Below are 20,504 nucleotides of genomic sequence, written 5' to 3'. Positions count from 1 at the left end.
TCACCCTTTAAGTAAGCCAGAATGTGCAACCATGTGATAATTTTAACACTAAATCGGTCACCCACCACCTTTAAATTTAGGTTGGAGTACTGTTAGTATCTATCCATCCCTGTTAGTAGAATAAGAATTGAAATTAATGAATTAATGAATTAAAAATGGTGTCGGTGTCAAAATCGCAACTACTAAAAGCAACTGAGCTGACAACAGATCTGAAAAGTTATTTTTTATACATCTAAACAACTTTGAATACGAAAACCGGATTGATGATGTAATCTGAAAGCAGCATTGATTTGTGGTGGTTTGTAGAACAAAGCTGTTATGTCAGCCATAATCTGCCTTGCTGCATGCCAGGATATTCAAAATAAAGACACACTACTGTGTGCTGATTTTATTCCCCTCTGTTCGCTCAAAGAAAATGTATACAATGGTTAAAGCAAGAGGGTGATTCACTACTAATACCAATGAATTTCAAAAGAACTGTAATATTAAAACATAAAAATAAAAACAAACCAAAAAATAATTTTATGGATTGTGTAAAAGGCTTCATGCACATCCCAGTTAGGGTACATTATGTTCCAGTTGTGCAGAAGAGATTTAAAATGGAACAGTGACTTTTTCTTTTGTATGTCTCACTCTGTTCCAATGCAGTAGAATTGTGCAATAACGCCAGTGTGCTAACACAAGGCCAACATGTGCACCAGTTGTCAACAGTTTTGTGAGGTTTGTTCTTCTGGGTTGTTGAACTCATTATCCAGTACAAGTACATCATCTCGAAAAATTCCACTGGATTCAATGTGGAAACAGATGAAAACATTTAAATGTATTGTACATACTTAGTGAGTATGACAGCATTTTAAGCTTATGATATATCTTATTTTAGTGAAAAATGTGAATGAGTCAGACAAAATGTATGAAAAACTGTATAATAACAACATATAAAAAAGACATAATAAAACGGTTCCCTACCAGACCTACCGTACTCTCTACGCCCCCCAGCTAAGCTACGGGCGCCTAAAATGGGGGGGGGAAAGAAAAAGGAAAAGAAAACAAACAAACAAAAACAAAAATGATAGCTTAGTAGAAAAGCAATGCATATCGAGAGGGTCAAACTAAAAAGATACTGTGCCTGGCCCATGCTGTGTATTTGCGGTGTGTTTAAGTGTGTACTCACTATGGACCCAAAACATTTTTTATTAATACTATAAGTCAGTTTCATCTTTGGATGCCATTGTAAAGCTATGACCCCCATTTTGTGATTTAAATTACCATAAACATAAACATCATAAACATTTTAATCAGTTGTTTTATATCAATTTATGAAAAATACATAAGGCCAATAAAAGTCGTAAAGGAAAATTCACAAGAAACACCACAATAAGCAAAAAAAGAAAAAAAGTATCACATACTGGTTTCATTTGTTTAACAAAATAAGCATAAGCTAACAGATGCAGGCTAAACTATGGTTTTCGAAATGATGCTTTATAACTCTGACAAAATCTGATTCACTGAACAATGCAGTCTGAGATCCCTGAAAATTGCAACATGATTGATGTGAAACAGAGTAGCACGTTTTCTCCAAGAAACCTCGAATAAATGCAGGAAGAGAACACAGGGGTAGAAAAGGATTTATATTCAAGCAGTGTTACATGTTCAGGTGAGATCAGATTCCATCCAAAAACCTTTGTCCTAATAGCTGGACGTCACAGAGTTGGCACAGTTGTTGCATCAGATCTCTGGATGACAACAAAAATGTAAACATAAACTCATGGGGGGTAATTGACTACATACTGTAACATATTAGATAGACAATTCAGGATTTCTTACAAATTATTATATATTTTCATTACACAAAATATGGTTGCATGGTCAAAAAATAATGGTAAATACCCTTTTTTCTCTCTTCAGTCTCTGTTAAATGTACATCTTTCATGTATATATTTTTAAAATATTTAGATCAGTATCTGTATTTTTGCTACATTTAAACTTTTTTTTTTTAATAAGGGAAGGGTCATTTCTTTGGGCTAAATGATGAAATAATAATGAAACACTGCTTTACACCTATTTGCACTGTAGCATGGGTGAGTTCGTTGGCATCATTTAGGCTAATAACATAATTGCAGTTCAATTAGATATATTTTTGGAAGATGGTTAAGCATTTGTACAGCATTTCCAATTCTATAATCACAGACTTTCTCTTCTAATTTTGTTGTAGTCAGTAAATAAATTGCCAATGGGTGATGCACTTATGATCGTTCATTTCTTTTGTATATGATGTCACAAAGCACACAAATGCTACTGCTAAGCAGGAATCGCAATGATTCTAGTATACATATGAGCTAAAATGACCGAAATGTGAATGAAACAACTGTTTTGCAGGAAACACTAAAACAACTTTTAGTGTGGCCTGTGGCTCATGCAAAAACAATGAAATAAAATATTTTTTTTATTTTTTTTTAAAGAGCCACTTATATTTTCTAAAAACATTATTTCATTCCCGGCATTGATGACTTGCATGAAGGCTTAACATAAACACCTAATATCTATAACTGCAAGTATTTAGATGACATATAAATACAACAAAGAAGAAAGGACTTGCATAGAATGAATGAATGTTAATTGGAGACATCATGATTGGCCAGTCTTCAGCACCTTTAAATTAGTTTGCAATCCCCAAACAATGGGAAAAGATGTTAGTAAGGAATGCCACTGCAATCCCCTCTTAATCATTTAAAAAGCAAAAATATGAACACAAGCCTTCTAAAGTTTTTTTTTTTTTTTTTTCATATTGTATATATATATATCTATATATTAAAATGGTTATAGGCTAAATGTTGTCACAGTCATATGCCTTTAACTGAAATCATTTATGATTTATGCTAACCCAGCTTTTGGCCGGTCTGTAATGAAAAAAATCTGAACTCTTTTTTTTGGGTTGATTACAACAATAAATAGGCTATAAGCTTTGAAAAAATAGGATTTTGTATTTGTGGAGAATGGCAACAATACCTTTAAACTTCCTTACTGATTTGTACCGAAACCTCAAGTTCCGAGTTATGGAAGTTGTTGCCAAAAAATCACCAGCAAAACGAGCATTAATGCATTGTTCCTCTGTAACACATCTTTTAGATTATCAAGGCAAAAAATCATTTAGCTAGGCATTTACTGTAAGCTCGGGTTTAATGAGTTACTGTAACAGGTGTATGGGGTGGAGCTACTGCAATGACTTCAAAAGGAAATGATTGCCTGTTTTTCTTTTGTGGCTTCAACTTTAATTTTGATCTTACCTCTAGTACAACCTTTGTATAAATATCATCTTTTCAAAATGCCACTTTTTCTGCAAGTATTGTCTTTTGGTCGTGCAAAGGGGGAAGAAGATCCACTCTCTTTAGAAAGTGAGAGATGATGCCTCTCTTTTATTAAAAGTCCTTTTCAAAGGTTCACATTTCAGTCAGGGGTCTGATACATACAGGCTTCCCATGGTCCTGTGCTGCAGTGATCGTCCAAAGATACAGTAAGTGCTGTCAAGCTTGGAGATGTTTGTTGTTGGCCTCAGCTCCATGGGCCTCACTATCAACTTTGGTACGCCATCTTGGTACAACAGGACAATGGAGCAGATGAGTGGTTGAGGGGAATGCCAGTGGCAAATGAGCAACTGTTAGTTTATGAGTAACAGACAAAATGAGCAATTAGCCAAATATAGCAGATGATTGAGGGCTCCCACCTATTAAGGTTCGACAGGAGCCCAGCTAAGCCATCACTAGTGAGGCGGTGTAAGTACATTCAGTGGTACTATACTGCACCTCTGGGGACATGTCGGAGAGGTAGAGGCCCTCAGCGGCTCTGATTGTCTATTTATAGGGACCAATGTTTCTCTGTCATCTTTCAGCAGTGATGAACTACCCCAGCATGAAAAGTTACTTTATCACTAAAGAAATGTGGCATTTAAAAAAGGTGAATATGGTGGAATTTAGTCTAATCTCTAACATAATTTACCATAACAGTAAATCCAATTCAGTATTTGTTTGACCTTTCCCTCTAAAAGAAACATTAATGGATAGGTAAGACAATTGACCAAACATTTGAAAAACCTCTGGTCACCACTGCACAAAAAACAATAGGCGAAACACTGGTATGAACTACCAACTTCCTTATGAGGTGCACAAACAGGGTGACCATGATGAAATAAATGGAGACAAACCTAGAAGACTGGAAAAAGTGCTGTGTTTGGTTTAGAACCACAATTACTACAATAACCCCTCTCAGCGCTGTCAGAAATCAGTATGTCTAGAACTGCAAACAGTACAAGTATTGAATATAAGTTTCTCTATATACAAAATGGTACATTTATATACATATACAGAGTTTGAAACATGAATGCAGTTTGTGCAGGAATGAACTGAAGCCAATACATTCATACTTTATGATCACTATTTGTCCCCCTTACTCTTTTCCTCTCCACATGCTGTTAGACTTAGAAGTCAGTCATAAATGATTCAACATAAACAATTTAAGCCGTGGACTAAGTCCACAAAGCTTTGAGACAGTGTCATCCATACAGTGCTCCAGAGGATGAGGCCTTTACAAATTTTATAGGGGTTATTATAAGATGTCATCAGCACTATGCATTGTTTATTAAATTATGACAGTTACTTTATGCTGCGCAATTCACCAGTTCTCAATTAAGAAAACTTTTGTAAGTTGGAAATTTTTCAAATTTCCCATTTCAACTGGTACTGGCTACGAAATATGAAGGCCATGGCAAAGGAATGCTTTGATTAGAATAACTAAAGAGTAAATAATATATCAATATATTCTTTAATAATGTTTTCATCTTTGATGCATTCATTAAAAAACTAGGGTTTATAAAGTTATTCACAGTATTTTTTCAGTATACTTAGGTGCTTAAGAGAATGTTTCTACATGAAGAGAAACTGGAATGAACATGAGCTATTCAAATTCATTTGCAGAAACAGACCAACTTATGCATCACCTCACAATGGCTGATTATTGAGTTTATCATTTTATTAGTTAGACTTTAATTGACTTTTTCTCTGAAGGTTGGGTGTTTAAGACAGCGGAGAGAACATGATGCTGCACTTGTTGGCACTTGAGGATCTGCACATCAGCCACATTCTCTCTCACATTCTTGTCACCTCATTCAGGTGTAAAACAACATCATTCTCTTTTGTTTCATGGCTAAGCAAGACACTTGTTAAAAGATTGCTTGAACAACATTGAAACCTGTTCAAGAGATGACAGACTCTGTGTCTGCATAGAGTAAAGGGACATCTAACAACAGCACTGCCTTGCCTTTCTTGGCAAATGTCAGGTTTTTACCCTGGCTCCCTCACCTCATTTTACAGTATGCGTAGGATGGGAGTGATTTAGAATGACATAGACAGATATGACATGGGTCCACTGGTGTACTTCCTGCTCCACAGTTCTAGACTGGCGCTTCTGTGACCACCGGTGTGGCCAATTGTGTCTGGCTGCTTGTAGGCCTTTTGCTTTTTGTTGATCTCCCATGGGAAGTCCTCTATTGGAATAGGGCTGGCAGGGCTGCCTGACCCCTCTGGCGTGCTCTCTGGGGTTCCCTCTATAATCTCAATTCGGGGTGGTTCCATCAAATCCATAATGCTGAAGGGTGCTGGCTCTGGTTGGCACATCACTGACTTGTCCTCTGTGTTTTGTCGAACAGACCAGCTTGAGCCGGCTTGAATTCCTATGGACACTCTGTCATCTGTTTGTGTGGTGCTGTCACTGCAAGGCTCCCGGCACAAAGTCCACATGTTGTAGCACTGAGTAAAGTTGAAGAAGTTGCTGTTGAAAGTCTTCAATTCCCCACAGACATCTCTGCGCAGCTCCGCCAGCTCATAGCGCATTGCTGAGATTTCATCCTTCCACTGCAGGTTGAAGGCCGCAACCATGTTGGCAGACTCTTTAAAGGCCTGAATGGCCTGAGGGACTGGCGGCTCCGAGGTGGATATGGGTGAGGCAGAAGGGACCCTATATGAAGGCGGGGATGCCGGTGGGACTGAGATGGCTGTTACGGTGGAGCTAGTGCTGTGCTGGCTACGAGCAGCAGCAGTCTCTCTCTCCAGCCTCTCCAGCTCTGCATAGGCAGAGGAGCTTGCACCATCATCATCCTCTATCATGTCGTCATTTAGTAAAGAGGTCCCATCCACAACATCATATCCCTCTGGAAGACAATTTGAATATGCAAACAGAAGGACATTCAAAGTGAAAGTAACAGCTGGAGTGTGATTTGATCAGGATTCTGAACTAGAAAACAAACACATATCTATGGAAAACATACAGTATGTGAGTGGCAAGTAATTCAATTTATCAATCAATTCAATTGATCAGACCCAATGGATTCCCATTTGATTCGAAAGATTTAAGGGTTAAGTGAAGGTAGAACACCCGCCATATCCTGGTGTGCACTTCAAATGTGACTATGTCTGCTTCAGAGTTGTACAAAACCAAGAGGTAACTGAGTAGTGTAAGAAAAATCACCAAATTACAAATGTGAAGAAACCATTCACCGTCCATTTGGATCAATATGTAAGTGGAATTCGTAACAACATGTTTTTGGGAATTGCTTATTGTCAGTACATTTTTGCATAAATACATTTATTTCTCTACTTTCTATGGTATTCAAGTATAGATTTTTACGAAAAATCCAAAATGGCGTAGTGTCAATTCCATGTAATAGAGCTACTTCCCGGCAGAGCCAGTGCACAATACACAACACCTTTTTTGAAATCGGTTCGTGAGTGCTTTGACTTTGCTAAGACAATAATGGTTGTCATTAAACTCACATACTGTAGGCTTTTCACAATGTTTTTACACTGCCTTCTCAGTCATCTCAAGGCTTCTTTCCATCTTTTCACTGCACAGCACAGCAAAGAGTGGAATTAAACATGAAATACATCAATCATTGTCAAATCATGAATCCATTTTCTGAGAGCCCTTTTCTCAAAACATATCAAAATGTTTCTCAGTGACTTGAAATTTGTGCCATTTTGTGCAAAAGAAAAGATGTAAAGGGAGTAGAAGAATCACAACCCACTGGGCCAAGAAGCAGATATGAACCCTATTGAACATATCAGGTCCAAGGTGGCAGATTAGACCATGTGGAGTAAGTAACCCAGTGAGGGGAGGGGTCACTCCCCCCTTTAGGGCTGCACCAGGGAGAGGCTGCAATCCCACAGTCAAAGACAGCTGACAGACTCAATGCCAAGGGTTAGACTTTGCCACACGTGGCCTTTTAAAAGAAGTCAGATTTCATGGAAAGAAAAAATAAAAGTTTACACATGTACAGCAGACAGATGCTGCTCTCACAAATGATTGGAGACAGTGGCAATGCGATAACATTCAGTGCTATTTTATGGTTACGATATGAAGACATTCCGAAAGGTTTGGGAAGAACATCTCTCATACATTTACACTTACAATGGGGTCTAAGCACACTTAAAATAGAGACATGGTAAACAACTCACAAAAGTCAGCATCGCATTCATTAATGTAATCAATATTCAGAGGTATCAGTGTTTTGAAAAGAACTCAAGGTGTCTGAGGTTTTGTGAGTTGTTTGGAACCGTGTTTGCTACCTCGGATAACATAATGAGATATTTCTACCAACTACATATATATATAAATATATATAAACTCTATGTATCTATTATTTATACTGAGAAGGCAGTGCAAAAACACACATATACATAGATATATGTATGCGTGTCAACATTAAAATACCTGCAACAATCATCACTGATGCCTCCAGTTGTTCTTTCCCCCTGGTTATCCTTCAAGAGATGGATGGTCAAATGGAGAGGGGTTTGCTGCTCGTCTGCCCTCATGGGATCCCTTCCTCACTCAAGAATCCACTAGCCTCACACGAGATTTGGTTCATAGGCCGTTTACAAGTCAATTTTAAACTAGCACTTAATATGAAAAACATGATTCCAGGAATCAATATTTTTCTTAGCCAAGTCTGAATAAGTTAGTTTACTTAATTTTAAGGCCACTATTCCCTCAAAACAGCGCAAAGAGTACACCAAAGGAGATATGTTATTTACAATATGTCTGATGTAACTAATTTCCATCCAGGGAACCCTTACTCTTGGTTGCTAAAACCTTATCTGACATATTATAATTGATGCATCATGCCAATCTTCAAAATACAACTTCACAACATACTGTGCAGTCGACTGCTTGTTTTAGTCCATATAGAGCTGACAGATTTGGAGCAGAGAGCTAAATGAATAGAGTTCAGCAAATAAGACAGTGGGATTGGAGAACACTCTTTTATCCTCAGTACTTCTGTCACATCGAAGAAATCGTAGATGGAAACCCAATTGAAGATGAAAGGATTCCAAAAACAAAAGTCCAGATTGCACAAGAAAACAAAGCCCACAAAATGAGTCAAAGTGCAAATGTCTCCAATATTAAATTGACAGAAAAGTGTACAAAAACAATAAAAATCCAGGTCATAATATTTAAAAATGCACTTAATTAAAGAAAAATGTTTCAATAGGGTTCATAGCTTTACTCTTGCAGGTAAACACCAAATGCACTTAGTGAGGGAGTTACTGCAAAGACGACCCTGCTTGCACAAAGAACCTGAAATGCTAATTTTGGGGATATATTGCTCGCACTGTGTCGCACAAAACCTTGACATACTTGTGTGTTGAATTAAAAAAGCAGCATGTAGTACAAATAAAGACGCGAGTCCATAAACAAAATTGAGTTAGGATCCACTGTCATATAGAAATCGTTGCTAACAATTAAATATTTTGCTCAATTGGAAGCTTGAAGTTGAAGACAACAGTCATTCAGAAGCTTACAGAATTCCTGTAATAAAATTAACATACCATTCATGGGTTATTCTGATTGAGACTGCTGCTCTAAAGTTTCATGCAACACAATACAACAATACTGCAAATAATCAAAGGTTGTGCTTCTCAAAATGGATATGGATAACACCAGCAGTCAGTTCATTTGTGCAACCAGCACGTGTGAATGTGTGTGCGTGTCTTTGTGTGCGTGTGTGTGTGTGTGTCTGCCCATGTTTTGGTCTCTAGAGGTTGTTGACTTACCTTAAATTGGTTACAAGATTAGTTTTTTTTTATTTTTATGAGGTCAATTACAAGGTCAGTGATAAAGCATATACTAATGCAACAGAGCAGGGGGAGGACAGGCGGAAGGCTTCTCCACTGTATCCCCTCAATACAAATAAGTCAACAACCTAACACTCCCCTACCCCTGGCCCATTTCAGTCTTCACCCCTCCCTAAATAACTCCCACGCTTCGCACAACACATATATAACACCACACTTTAACATGCTTAGGGTAGGGCCTGCTCCTCTTAGGCATGCCATGTAATGTGGCTGTGTTGTGTTGTGATATTGTGCACCATGGGCGTGTGTTGCCATCTGGGTGTTAATGCGACCCTCCCACCCTTATCCTAGTCTACAGCTTGGCAACACCACAAGTGACCAACCAGAAGCTTGGCTAATGATGCATGAATCATGCAAAGTAACACACAAGCAGGTCCATCTAAAACATCGGAAGTATGCAGAGGCAAAAACAAACGCACGCACACCATAGCTTCCAAAAAAGATAACTGGAATCATTCAGCCCGGCATCTCTGAAGCTCAAGGGTTCCCCACTGTACATATGTAGGTATGTCAAGTTTGTGCGCATGTATAGGATGTATGAGGATATGTAGTCTAAGCCCTCTCTCATTTAGGGGGGGGATTGTTTTACCTGTTGTGGATCTGAGAGTTGAAGTGACAGTGGAGGATGTCATTGAAGGCAAGCAGTCGTCATCTTGGGAATAACCAGCCTGAATAGCACGGAGGTAACTGTGGCTTCGAGTGCGGAACGAACCAGGCAGGTCCAAGGCCTCCATGGCCTGGGATTCTACTTCACTAAAAACGGACTCGCAAACTGACTCAAACTGGCCATTGATCTCAGTCTCACTCACCTGAGAGACAAAAACAGGAATAGCAGTCCTTAATTTTTCCTCTTCCTTTCTCTTTCTCACTTTGATTCTTCCCCTTTGCACAGCAAATATGAAGGAGTGTTAGCATTAGGAAATGCCACTGTCAATTCCGACCTTAAACTGAATAAATGTCAAGATCAAATGAAAAAAAGGGCAGATGACAACAATAAACAATCAGAAATATATTCAGCTTATGTTATAAAGCATTCCATTCACCACATACCCACCCAAAAGTACTGTATACTGTATCTTACTACATAGAAAAAAGGAAAAACACACTGCAGTTTCAACTTTATCGTTTATCACTAGCAAGTCTCTTAGCAAGAAATATTGTACAGTACATTCTACTAGCTGACACAAGATGAATTAATTTGTTGATGTCAGGCTCATGCAACAGAATCATGTCACTATACAAACAAGCTATAGTATCTATTCAATTCTGTTCTATCCTGTCTTGTCCACTCCTGTCTTCAGTCCATATAATCTCATTTTCATTGTTAAACATACTTAAGTATATTACAAAAGAGAGCTGGGATTCACTATTATTTGAGATCTTTTTCTGCAGTTATTTTTCATTAAACTATGTGCTAACACTTGCAGGAGTAAGCTGCTAGGACCACCATTGCTTTGGACAAAATCTCTCCTACTCTTGTTACTCCTTCTCCATATGGAGGCTTTTTCCTGTGTCACAAATCTTCTTTGCAACCACGTCCTGTGCCACCATGGAGGTCCAAAACAGACTTGCACAAATGATCCAACTGTATAGATTCATAGCAGGGAATGAAAAAGGGGAAAACCTGAAAAGATTAGTTGTGTGATGCTGGGTTAGACATGAAGTTGCTGTGTCTCTAGCCATAGTATCTGCTTCTAAATGTTAGTTGTAGTTTGAGAAAAACAAGCTTGGGTTAATCAAAATAAACTGCTGCTTTTGGCATTGTTGGATGGCTAATTAGCAGGCGTACCACACCGACAGGAGAGTGATGAATCGTTTACAAATGACCTATTCCAGACATCCTGGGGCCGAATCAGGATACAATAGTGTGAAACTCATATCTTAGTATCTCAATGTGTTTTTAAAAAATTATATTTTTCTCTCACAAAACACTAAAAAACTAACTGTAAACAACATTAGACGGTGTCACAAGTAGACTATCGATTAAAGCATCAATTCCTCGTCCAAACACCACAAATTATTTACGACTTGAGACAGGCTGTGTCAGCTAAACGATCAGCTGTGGACCTCCAATATGGACACCTGTGGATGTTTTATGTCTCTGTAATTCCCTCTACCCAAAGCTACCACATACAACAACATAGCATAAGCTGTCATTCATGTCTCCAGGTGTTGCCTCTGTGCCATGCGTGCGTTTGGGACTCACCTGGCTGACGCAGCTAGCCTGACTGAGGGTGCTGACGGCGCGCATGTAGCTCTGGTTGCGAGAGCGGAAAGGCGGGGGATGAAAGGAGGCAGGGTCCAGCGTGACACTAGGGTGGGGCCGCATATCTCTTGTGGTTTGCAAGTGGTAGCCCTGGCTGAACAAGGACAGGGGGTAGGGATAGATACGATTGCATAGTTCAAGAGCCACACATTGACAATCACTAGATTACAATGTACTTGACAAATGTACATGGGCATCGAGTGTCTTCTCTGTGGTATAATTCATGATTGAAGATTTCTATCCAAAATAAATATAAGCCACTTGGATGAGTCATCCCCTCACGACAGTATCTGAACTCCTGATCAACATTGTGCTATTTTTAATGACTTGAGTTGATAGCTTCTAGTCTAGCATCCTGTGAGAAAACAGTCATTCCTCCATACTGGAACTATAGAGAGCATGTGTACAGCTTTTCTCTGGAGAAACAATGAGAGCTAGGAGCTGCAATAATAAGGGATTATTACACTCTCCACCGGAGGCTAAAAAACAAGGGGGCTGATTTGTTTGTGGACAAAAGCTGAAAGTGATCAGAGCCCCGCTGAGATGATGGTAACAAAAATAGCACAGAGCACTGAGTGGCAGTAGGGATGACGGATGCATGACGCCTCCCTGAGGTTCACAGATTTTGGTTATATTTGAAAGCCACACTGCTTGAAAACAGTCATAGAGAGAAATAACCTGAGTAAAAACAAGGTGAGCAACATTTAGCTTTGTAAGATTGTGAAAATGAAGCGTTATCATCCTGTGGGTCACAAATGCACTCAATGGAATATTAGGTAGTTTGTGCTGGTTTACAAGGCAGCAAATGTTTGTCAACACAGAGAGATGATTAAGAAATGATTAAAGAGAAACGAGTGTTGAGTGAATATCAGTACAACAAACTTAAGCTTCCAAAATGACCATAAAGTTGAATTAACACCTCTCTTGAACAGTTCAAACAAAAATTTAAAAATTGCAACCATCATGATAAAAAGGATTAATTGCAAGGCTGTTGTAGAAACATACTCAATACTTTGCTGTATTACTGGTCAGACACATCTCTGCTATCTTTCTCACCCTACTGCATACCTTAACACAATAGTCAGTACGTTTTATGTATGCCCTTCCATGTGTCAATAATTCATCCATCCAGTAAGCCCGGACACAGTTAAGCCTGCTCTCTTGAGTCTGACATTGTGACAGTTTTGCTACAGACTTGTCAACAACACTGTGATAAGATGAGGCACATTGCCCGCGTAAGATGTTGTACAAATATTGGAACTAGCAGACGAAAAAGGTCACAAACACAAAACTACATCACTGCAACGTTCGGCAGAGCATTACTTTATTTGATGAAACAGTCGTGGATTGAATACTTAGCCAATAATGTGATTTTAGACCAAGCCAACACGTACGTACAGTGCAAAAAACGTGTGTAATGTAATGTAAACCCCTTCAAATCTCTTACAGACAAAGGACTTTCCAACCTTATGGAACCAATCACAACATTTGTTTACAATAACTTCCAGGTAGAAAACCCCTGTCTCACTTAAACTTACATACAATTGACAGTAATTTTCTGTGTTCACTGTTATTTAAAAAGTACTGCTATGAGATCTCATTAATAACAACTCTTTAACTAACTAGGGTTGGAGACCTAATTTACCCGTTGGACCAATGACTAAAGAAAATGACAGCTTGAGTTTACAAAGTAGCAGTTATTCTGACTGCTGGTGAGACATCAAAGATAATAACAAAGCAACAAAGTACGTCAAATAATCACAGCAGAAATATCATATGGGTCGGACCATCAAGTTTAACTATATGTCTTTAAATGATACAGTTGTGGCGAAAAATGACAACGGTAATAAATACGCTTGCTAGTTTCACATATCTCCGCAATGCAAATCAACTGCCTCTGTCTACCCGGAAGTGACTGTTGTTCTTATCCTGACGTCATATTGATTTAGTCCATTAAAGCTTGAGCTAGCCTGCAATGCTACACCCTAACCATTTGTTCTCATCTCATTGTGTAGACTATGAACCATCTAGATCTACCACTAACCCACCAACAGTCCAATTACTACCTCTTCAAAGCTGAGAAGACACACAATGCAACAAATTCTAAGCCCAAGAAAAAAGCTTTTCATTTGTTGACTTTAAAGCAATCACCATTTCCTAAATAATAGAAATAAATGTCAAGTATGAAATGCAATCCACCCTTTTGCATAATTTTGCCTTGTTTTCTGCATAGCCTCTCAGCGTCCATTAATCCATTAATGGTTGTTGAAAAAAATTGGAATAAACTGAATTCAAAACACAGCTTTGGCGGCGACATATTTGACAAAGGCAGCCAGGCCTACCTTTGGGAGTCTAAATGGGGTCTCTGCATGGCTGATTTGAGGACGAGAGCATCAGGCCGAATGCCCTTCTGTGGGGAGGTCTTAGGGCTGGTGTCAGAGTCACCACTTTCATCATCCACCTCCCCCATAGCTTTGACGTAGCTACTGCTGCGCATTCGCCGACACGGGATCTCCTCATCCTTATCTCCTGGGTATCCACTCCATTCATCTTGGGGCACCTGTGGGAGATAATACAACTGTAATGAATAAAACACATTCAGAAGCATACGTTTATAATACTCTGAGATTTTATTTGTTTACTTGAGCCAACTGTCCTACTCAAAATATTAGTCCAGGACAGTGAGCTACACAGGAGACATTTTTTGCACGTACAGGGGGCCCAATTAGCCAAATGAGTGTGAAAACTGTATCAGACAAGTAGTCAGATATGCACTGGCTGTTTCTGAGGCCTTTTTCACATCCACACCTCTATGTCGTTCCCCTCTAAGCTCTCAGAGCTATAACGATGCTTAACCTTAGACAAACCCACTGGATGTGACTCTTATAAGTGGAGTCAAGCTAAGTACCGATCTGCAACAACGATCAGGGACTATAATATAATTCTTGTGAAAAACTATTGTATGTGAAATGACTTAAAGCAACTAAAGGAGTAGCTGATGTTTCCACGAGCCTCATCTCATGCATGTACCTACAGTTTAACTTTCATATTAGAATATACATTATATTATGTTGTAGAATTATTCCTTTTACTTTGTAGGCATAATGAAACCGACAGACCTGGGAATAATTCTGAATTTGTTTGCTTGTCGTTATTCTTGTCATTACTGCATGTGGCGCCTGGGGGGCCACAAAGTAGCTGCTTCGCTGTGCTCTGTCAATAGCTCTGAAAAATTCAAACATATTGTCCCTGTCCATGGTGCTGAAACATTCAGTTAGGTTTCTCTTCATGCCGTATCATTGCCTGCTTCCTTCATTGTACTTTGGCAATTTGGTGAACTCCAAAATCTGAATGTCAAATGTGTGAAATGTATGTAGTTTATTATAGCCTAAAAATGTTGTCAGAAAAATCTATTTTCTTTAGGGAATTTTAAGCATTTTCTAGCTGACTGTTTGTCAAATAGGTGTGGAAATTTTACTAGGTAAACAGTTAGATAAAACAATGTCAGCTTTAAACAAAACAGGGCCACTGCAAATACCAGGTTAGAGTAGCCAATCTGTTCACAAATAAAGAATACTCATATATTTGGTAAGTAAAGAATTATGCTGCACAGCTTCAACATTCGTAGCTGATATATTAACATATTTAACATGAAACTACTAATTTTAGACCTAAAGAATTTGGCAATATTATCAGTTGTTTTTTGTAACGCAAGGCCCCTGATCACATTGAAAAATGCCTGGAAAAGCCTGTTTTGGGCAAAATGCTGTGGTGCGCCTGTGGAGGGGGGCTGCTTGTGCAACTGGTCACCATATATAATTAATAGAAAAATGGTGTTTTGCACATATTTCAACTAAAACAGATAGATTTACAGCTGCAAATGGTATCTAATTACATAATATATTAATTACACTTTTCATTTCAATACAAAATCAATCAATCAAAGATAAATCATATATCATACACATATCTATTTAACTGAAGGGAAAAATGTGTTCGCAAAGTCAAAATCTTTGTACTGCGTAGCAGTATCATGTGTTTATTGACTGTATGTGTTTCACTTTTACAAAAACAGTTTTAGCAGAGTTTTAGCACCCACATGTAATAACATCACTGTAGCACATAAACCACCATTTACTTCTAAACAGATAGTAAATGAGAAAAGGTCCAGGAAGGCAAAATAGTGTAGCACCAGGTCATATTTATGCAGCAAGCCAAAGATCCCTTGCTGTAAAACACAATTTTACTCTTTCCAAAGTTTCCTGAATAAAAAAGTAATTTGTATGTTGGGGCACAGCTGACATGTTGTGCTCATGAAGTGAACACTAAAAGTAGAATTATGCATACATGGCTTCCCTCAACTGTAAGAAGATTTGAGTCTGCACTTGACATGTCTACATTCAAATGCCATCTGGAATCTAATTCACAGCCTTTTAAGGGGGAAAGAGAATAAAATAATTTCTGGTAGATAATTAGGTTACAATGTGCATTATTTTCATGTGACAGTGAGTCAGGATAGTCCCAGTTCATTAAAGCTCCCTCATTTGCTGTTCTAGGTCGTTCTCTGTTAAATCCTTCGCTGCACTAAAAGCCGTGGGTTTTACATTTCCGACAGCAGCAACAGCGGTTAGTCTGGAATAAACACAAAAACTTTGTGGCCAATGTTTATTAGCCTGGTGCTGCCTGGAAGTGTGTGGGAGAGTGTAAGTGAAAGCTCTGTCCCATCTGTATTTTTTCGACAAGTGGGTGGTAATAACAAGGAGCACTACATCCTGTGAGAGAACTGGTCATGCACTGTGGATATTTAGTATACACAGAGAAAAAGATTGATAGTGCTTTGGGTTATAAGCAGGACCTTAGCATCAAGGCATAATGTATACATATGTTTTTGGTATTTTTGCATAGGTTTCCCACGGCTGTTCAGGTTTCTTTGACAATTGCCATTATTTCTTAACTTTAATATTATCCACAATCTACTGTTCAATTCATTAATTTTAATAGAGTCCATGTTTGTGGTTTGGGAGAAAATTAATATGAAGTACCGTTTGAGATTCATCAGCACATTTCTAGAAGGAGCTCAAATACTACTTTACATCTGCAGGATCATCAAACCACTTAAATGGGATGGGTAAAACAACCTCTGAGAGTAGCACTCATATTTTAAATCCAAACATGGGCATGCTTAATTCAAGGATTTGTAGAAAAAGATTAATAGAATTTGCCTCAAACTCTTGGCTGTGATGCAGTTTCTGTAGTTTTATGCTTGCACAGCAAAAGCTGCCAATCACACCCCTGAGGCCTGAGGGCTGTAACTTTTTAAATCAGCACACTGTCATTAATGGCACAGCGTCACCGCTGACACAAAAAACATATGGGCTCTTAAATTAGCTTTGACTGACAGCCAAAGGAGCACAGCAGATATTTTTGACATACACTGCCTTAAAATCAATTTTAAAATAGTGATAAAAACTACAGAGAGGATCAACATTGAAATATGGATACGATCACAGCCATGACATCATGTAGCATAAATGGATAATCGTACTGTAAACAGGGACTGTTCTTAACACTACAGCATCAGGATTAACATAGTGATTAAGTGATTGTGTGCTAATTACTGTACACTGTGTGGTGTCCTGCTACAAACGTGTACACATAACCAAGTGATGGGTTTTAATTAGATTTAAATGTGACAGAAATCAAGGTAGAGTACATCCAGTTTAACGCTTATTTTTTAGTTTGTCATATTTTATATACTGTTCACATTTTACCTGATTTTACTGACATTGCACTGTGATTAATATTGACGAGTTACATTATTCACAGGATCTAAATCAATGCCTCACACTGACACAATGAGGCTTTGTGATGCTGAAGATGGTGATTTACGATGGCATTGTGTGACAAACTACATGCTCTGGCACAATATTGATCAAGCATCTACTAACAACACTGTGTTAGTGTGTGTTGCCACTGTAGCAGTTGTCCCAGCGGACAGGGCAGCCTTTGCTCTTGAAACAACAGCCCCAGGCACAGGACTGTCCCTAATGATCTGCATTTTACTCACTCTACCCAATCATAAAGTCTCTGCCACTGTCACTGAACTGATCTCACAGAAAGCAGAGTGGCTGAAACCCCCTTTTTATGCCTAGATGTAGAGTAATGCTTTCTCTATCACTTCTGTTCTCTCTATCTGTTCTTGTCTGCCATCTTCCCCCCCCCTTATTCTTTACTTTAACAACCAATATGCTCTCCAACTTGATGGCCAGCTCCAGCTGGGCAGACAGGTGAAAGACAGGTGAAAGACAGGACAGCACAAGGCACTTACATTACACAACATTTTTCTCCTCTATTGGAGATGGAAAATGGGAAAACATAGTAAGATTTAGAGATGCTAATAATAGCACCCACTGCTTTCCGTGATCATTAATCCAGTATATTTTACTCCATAAATGTTTTTGTAGTCAAGATGAAAAAGTGTTCTGAAGCATTTAGACCACATGCTACTAGAGCTCTCCTTTGAAACCGAAACAAATGAGCTTCTTTTGGGCAGCATGGCTCACTGCCTCACCACTGAAACATCACATTTCGGTATGCAATAGAAGCAGATGAAAGATGATCGTTCAGTTAGCTAATGGTTTGCACCATTTGTGTGCAACTACTCACCTACTTAAAAAAAGAGAAGGAAGTCTTTTCCAACCGTACCTTATTTGGGAAGGTAAAATGGAAATTAGCTAGCCTGCTTTTGTCCTCCTTTAGAGACCTATCAGTAAAATTATCACGCACACTAATCTGCTATGCATACAGTTATCCTCTCCCACACGAGTGGAATAAAATGCAGCAATTGTCTAGAAACTAAATTAATCAGGCTTAAAGACAGCAATAAAGTTAAAGAATCATTTTCCTCCTAATTCAGAGTCATTGATTGTCTGGGGCTGTGGTTAACAAGACAGCCATCACTCATGGAAGCATTGTGCTAGCTCATTAGCATTACCTGAAAGACCACAAGAAAGAATCTGTTCAGCTGTGCCCCTGAGGCAGCTTGACAGGCAAGCTGTTTTACACCATCATTAGTTGCTACTAAACTGAGAATACTTTGTATAAAAACAACTTTGGGATACAGCAGCATCTCACTGCAGAGATTGATTTTGTAAAGCCACGCAGCAGATGTTAATGTGTGTCTAGCACACAAAACAGTGACCTGTGAAACTGGCAGGACAATTTGTGGTTTGTGAGTGAATGAGTCTTGTAATTTCCTCCCACACTAGGCTGGTTAGGTGCTGGCTGTTGAAGTGGTAAGATGTGCAATTTGTTGAACTGAAGTAAGATTTTGACAGCTTACTCTCCTACTTGTTACTGCAGTAAACAAGTGCAGGATGTTAAACTCCCTTTTACAGGAGTGCAGATTACTACCAACATTTGTCTCCATAATTTTACCTGGACCATATACTCAAAGGTAAGTGTCCTGTTGGTTTATTTGGGCATACTGTACCACATTCTGTAAATACACAGCACTTCAAGAGACATCATTTTGGCCACTGTATTTCTCAGGGAGGACACCAGCTAAGCCTTTAGGGATGTAACAGTAGATACCATAATGGAGACATTAAGAGGAGACAAAGTTCCTCCCCAGGTAATCCTTTCAAATTCCCTGACATCGCCTGAAGGATTTCATTATTACATTAAAGCGAAAGCACTACCCTGGCTACATTTCAGACAAGGAAGGACTAGAACATATGATTGATTGAAGCTAGATGATTTATGGGATACTGCAGAAACCTTGTACAGTTGTGTTTACTACACACTCAGCACTGTTTATCACCTTCAAAACATGCCTCAAGATCTCAGAACCAGGCAAAAACATTATGTATTTACCTGACCAAGTCAGATAAAGAAGATGTCTCATAACTAGTTAAAATTAGTCTTAGAGAAGTTGAATCAAATTTTAAAGAACGTAGGGCTGCACAGTTCATGGAAATATAATCGAAATATGACCAAGTGCAATATCCACATCGCAAGGTAGCAGCATTATAAAGATGCACTGTAGTGCTGCAGATATGCCCTGGCCTCCACATCTTGTTCTCCAGATGTAAGTAGGGATGGGACAATAAAAGATTTTATCATGGACTGCACTGAAAAACGTTCAAAATAAGTTGATCAAGGTGAATTCTCATTATCGGGATAATCACGAATATCCTTACATGAACAACTTAAGAAAGCTGCCTAGCTCGCCAATGTACAATCCTATATTGGTTTCCTGATTTACAGTATTATGAATTGCCTAAGCCTGTCACTTTGGCTAAGGCATGGCTTACAAGTTTCCACACTAAGGAACAACATGGAGAGGTTTTACTAAAAAAAGATGTGTGTCCTGTCTGTGATGCAATTAAAATATTTGTTTCCTCACAAAATGTAAGGTGAAGTGTAGTATATTTTAGTCTAATGTAAGATTTTATTTTATATTTTTATGAATATTTTGATTACTGGGATAATATCATGAATCGCAATTATGTTGGACAGGATAATTGTGACATGAAAGTTTCATATTGTCCCAGTTTTGAGGGTTTTTAGTGAAAATGAAATGCAAAAACGATAATTTCCCTCTTACTCTGAATCATATCTCAATATCTGTCAAAATAATTGCAATATGATTTTCTGACCACATCATGCAGCCCACTAAAAGTAGAAAAAATGTTCAAATAGTAGTTTATAAAATCACAATGGAACATTACCACAATTTATAGGTTACAGATTATGCTTCATTACATTTTTATCCTTCACTGGAAGACAAATGCTTGTACCTTTTCTATGTTTGTCTGTTGGTGTTTCATGATTCCTGACTTTCACAGTAACATGTAGTTTAGTTTGTATTTTTGTTAACAGTCACTTTCACATAAGCCTTACCCTACAACAGAGGTTGTTGGCTTTATAGGAATCTAGCCTGAAGACCGACGCCTATAAAAACAAGATTATGTCAACAACTTGCCCAACACTGACCTGTCCTCATCACAAGTGAACACAGACCTGAAGGACCCAGACACATCAAACAGATAAAA

At 38.5% G+C, this 20,504-nt stretch overlaps 1 protein-coding gene and 1 long non-coding RNA gene across 7 annotated transcripts in view; one reads left to right on the top strand and one right to left on the bottom strand.

The window, feature by feature from the left end:
- LOC311272108 overlaps positions 1–20,504 on the top strand; it is a 76,264-nt gene that overhangs the window by 5,256 nt on the left and 50,504 nt on the right. The window contains exon 3 of one of the 6 annotated variants that reach the window (XR_014624518.1): positions 13,464–13,780. The exons of 3 other annotated variants lie outside the window; for them this stretch is intronic. This is a non-coding gene — a long non-coding RNA (uncharacterized lncRNA). Of the gene's footprint in view, positions 1–5,698; positions 5,774–5,909; positions 5,985–13,463; positions 13,781–20,504 lie in introns of those variants that run through there. 2 more of the 6 variants (XR_014624519.1, XR_014624520.1) reach the window with 2 other exon arrangements.
- The window catches only part of dlgap2b (discs, large homolog-associated protein 2b), a 78,014-nt gene continuing 58,805 nt past the window's right edge, over positions 1,296–20,504 (bottom strand). Inside the window, exons 3-6 of the mRNA XM_084378266.1 lie at positions 13,791–14,008; positions 11,389–11,542; positions 9,772–9,991; positions 1,296–6,199 (exon numbers count right to left, since the gene is read on the bottom strand). Coding sequence (XP_084234392.1) covers positions 5,385–6,199; positions 9,772–9,991; positions 11,389–11,542; positions 13,791–14,008 — 1,407 coding nt within the window. The 3' untranslated portion in view covers positions 1,296–5,384. The remainder of the gene's footprint in view (positions 6,200–9,771; positions 9,992–11,388; positions 11,543–13,790; positions 14,009–20,504) is intronic.

The sequence above is a fragment of the Pagrus pagrus genome, assembly GCF_965226575.1.
Source record: "Pagrus pagrus genome assembly, chromosome: 16".
NCBI classification, from domain to species: Eukaryota; Metazoa; Chordata; class Actinopteri; order Spariformes; family Sparidae; genus Pagrus; species Pagrus pagrus.
Note: the sequence above shows the minus strand (reverse complement) of the source record. Positions and strands in the feature narration are given on the sequence as shown.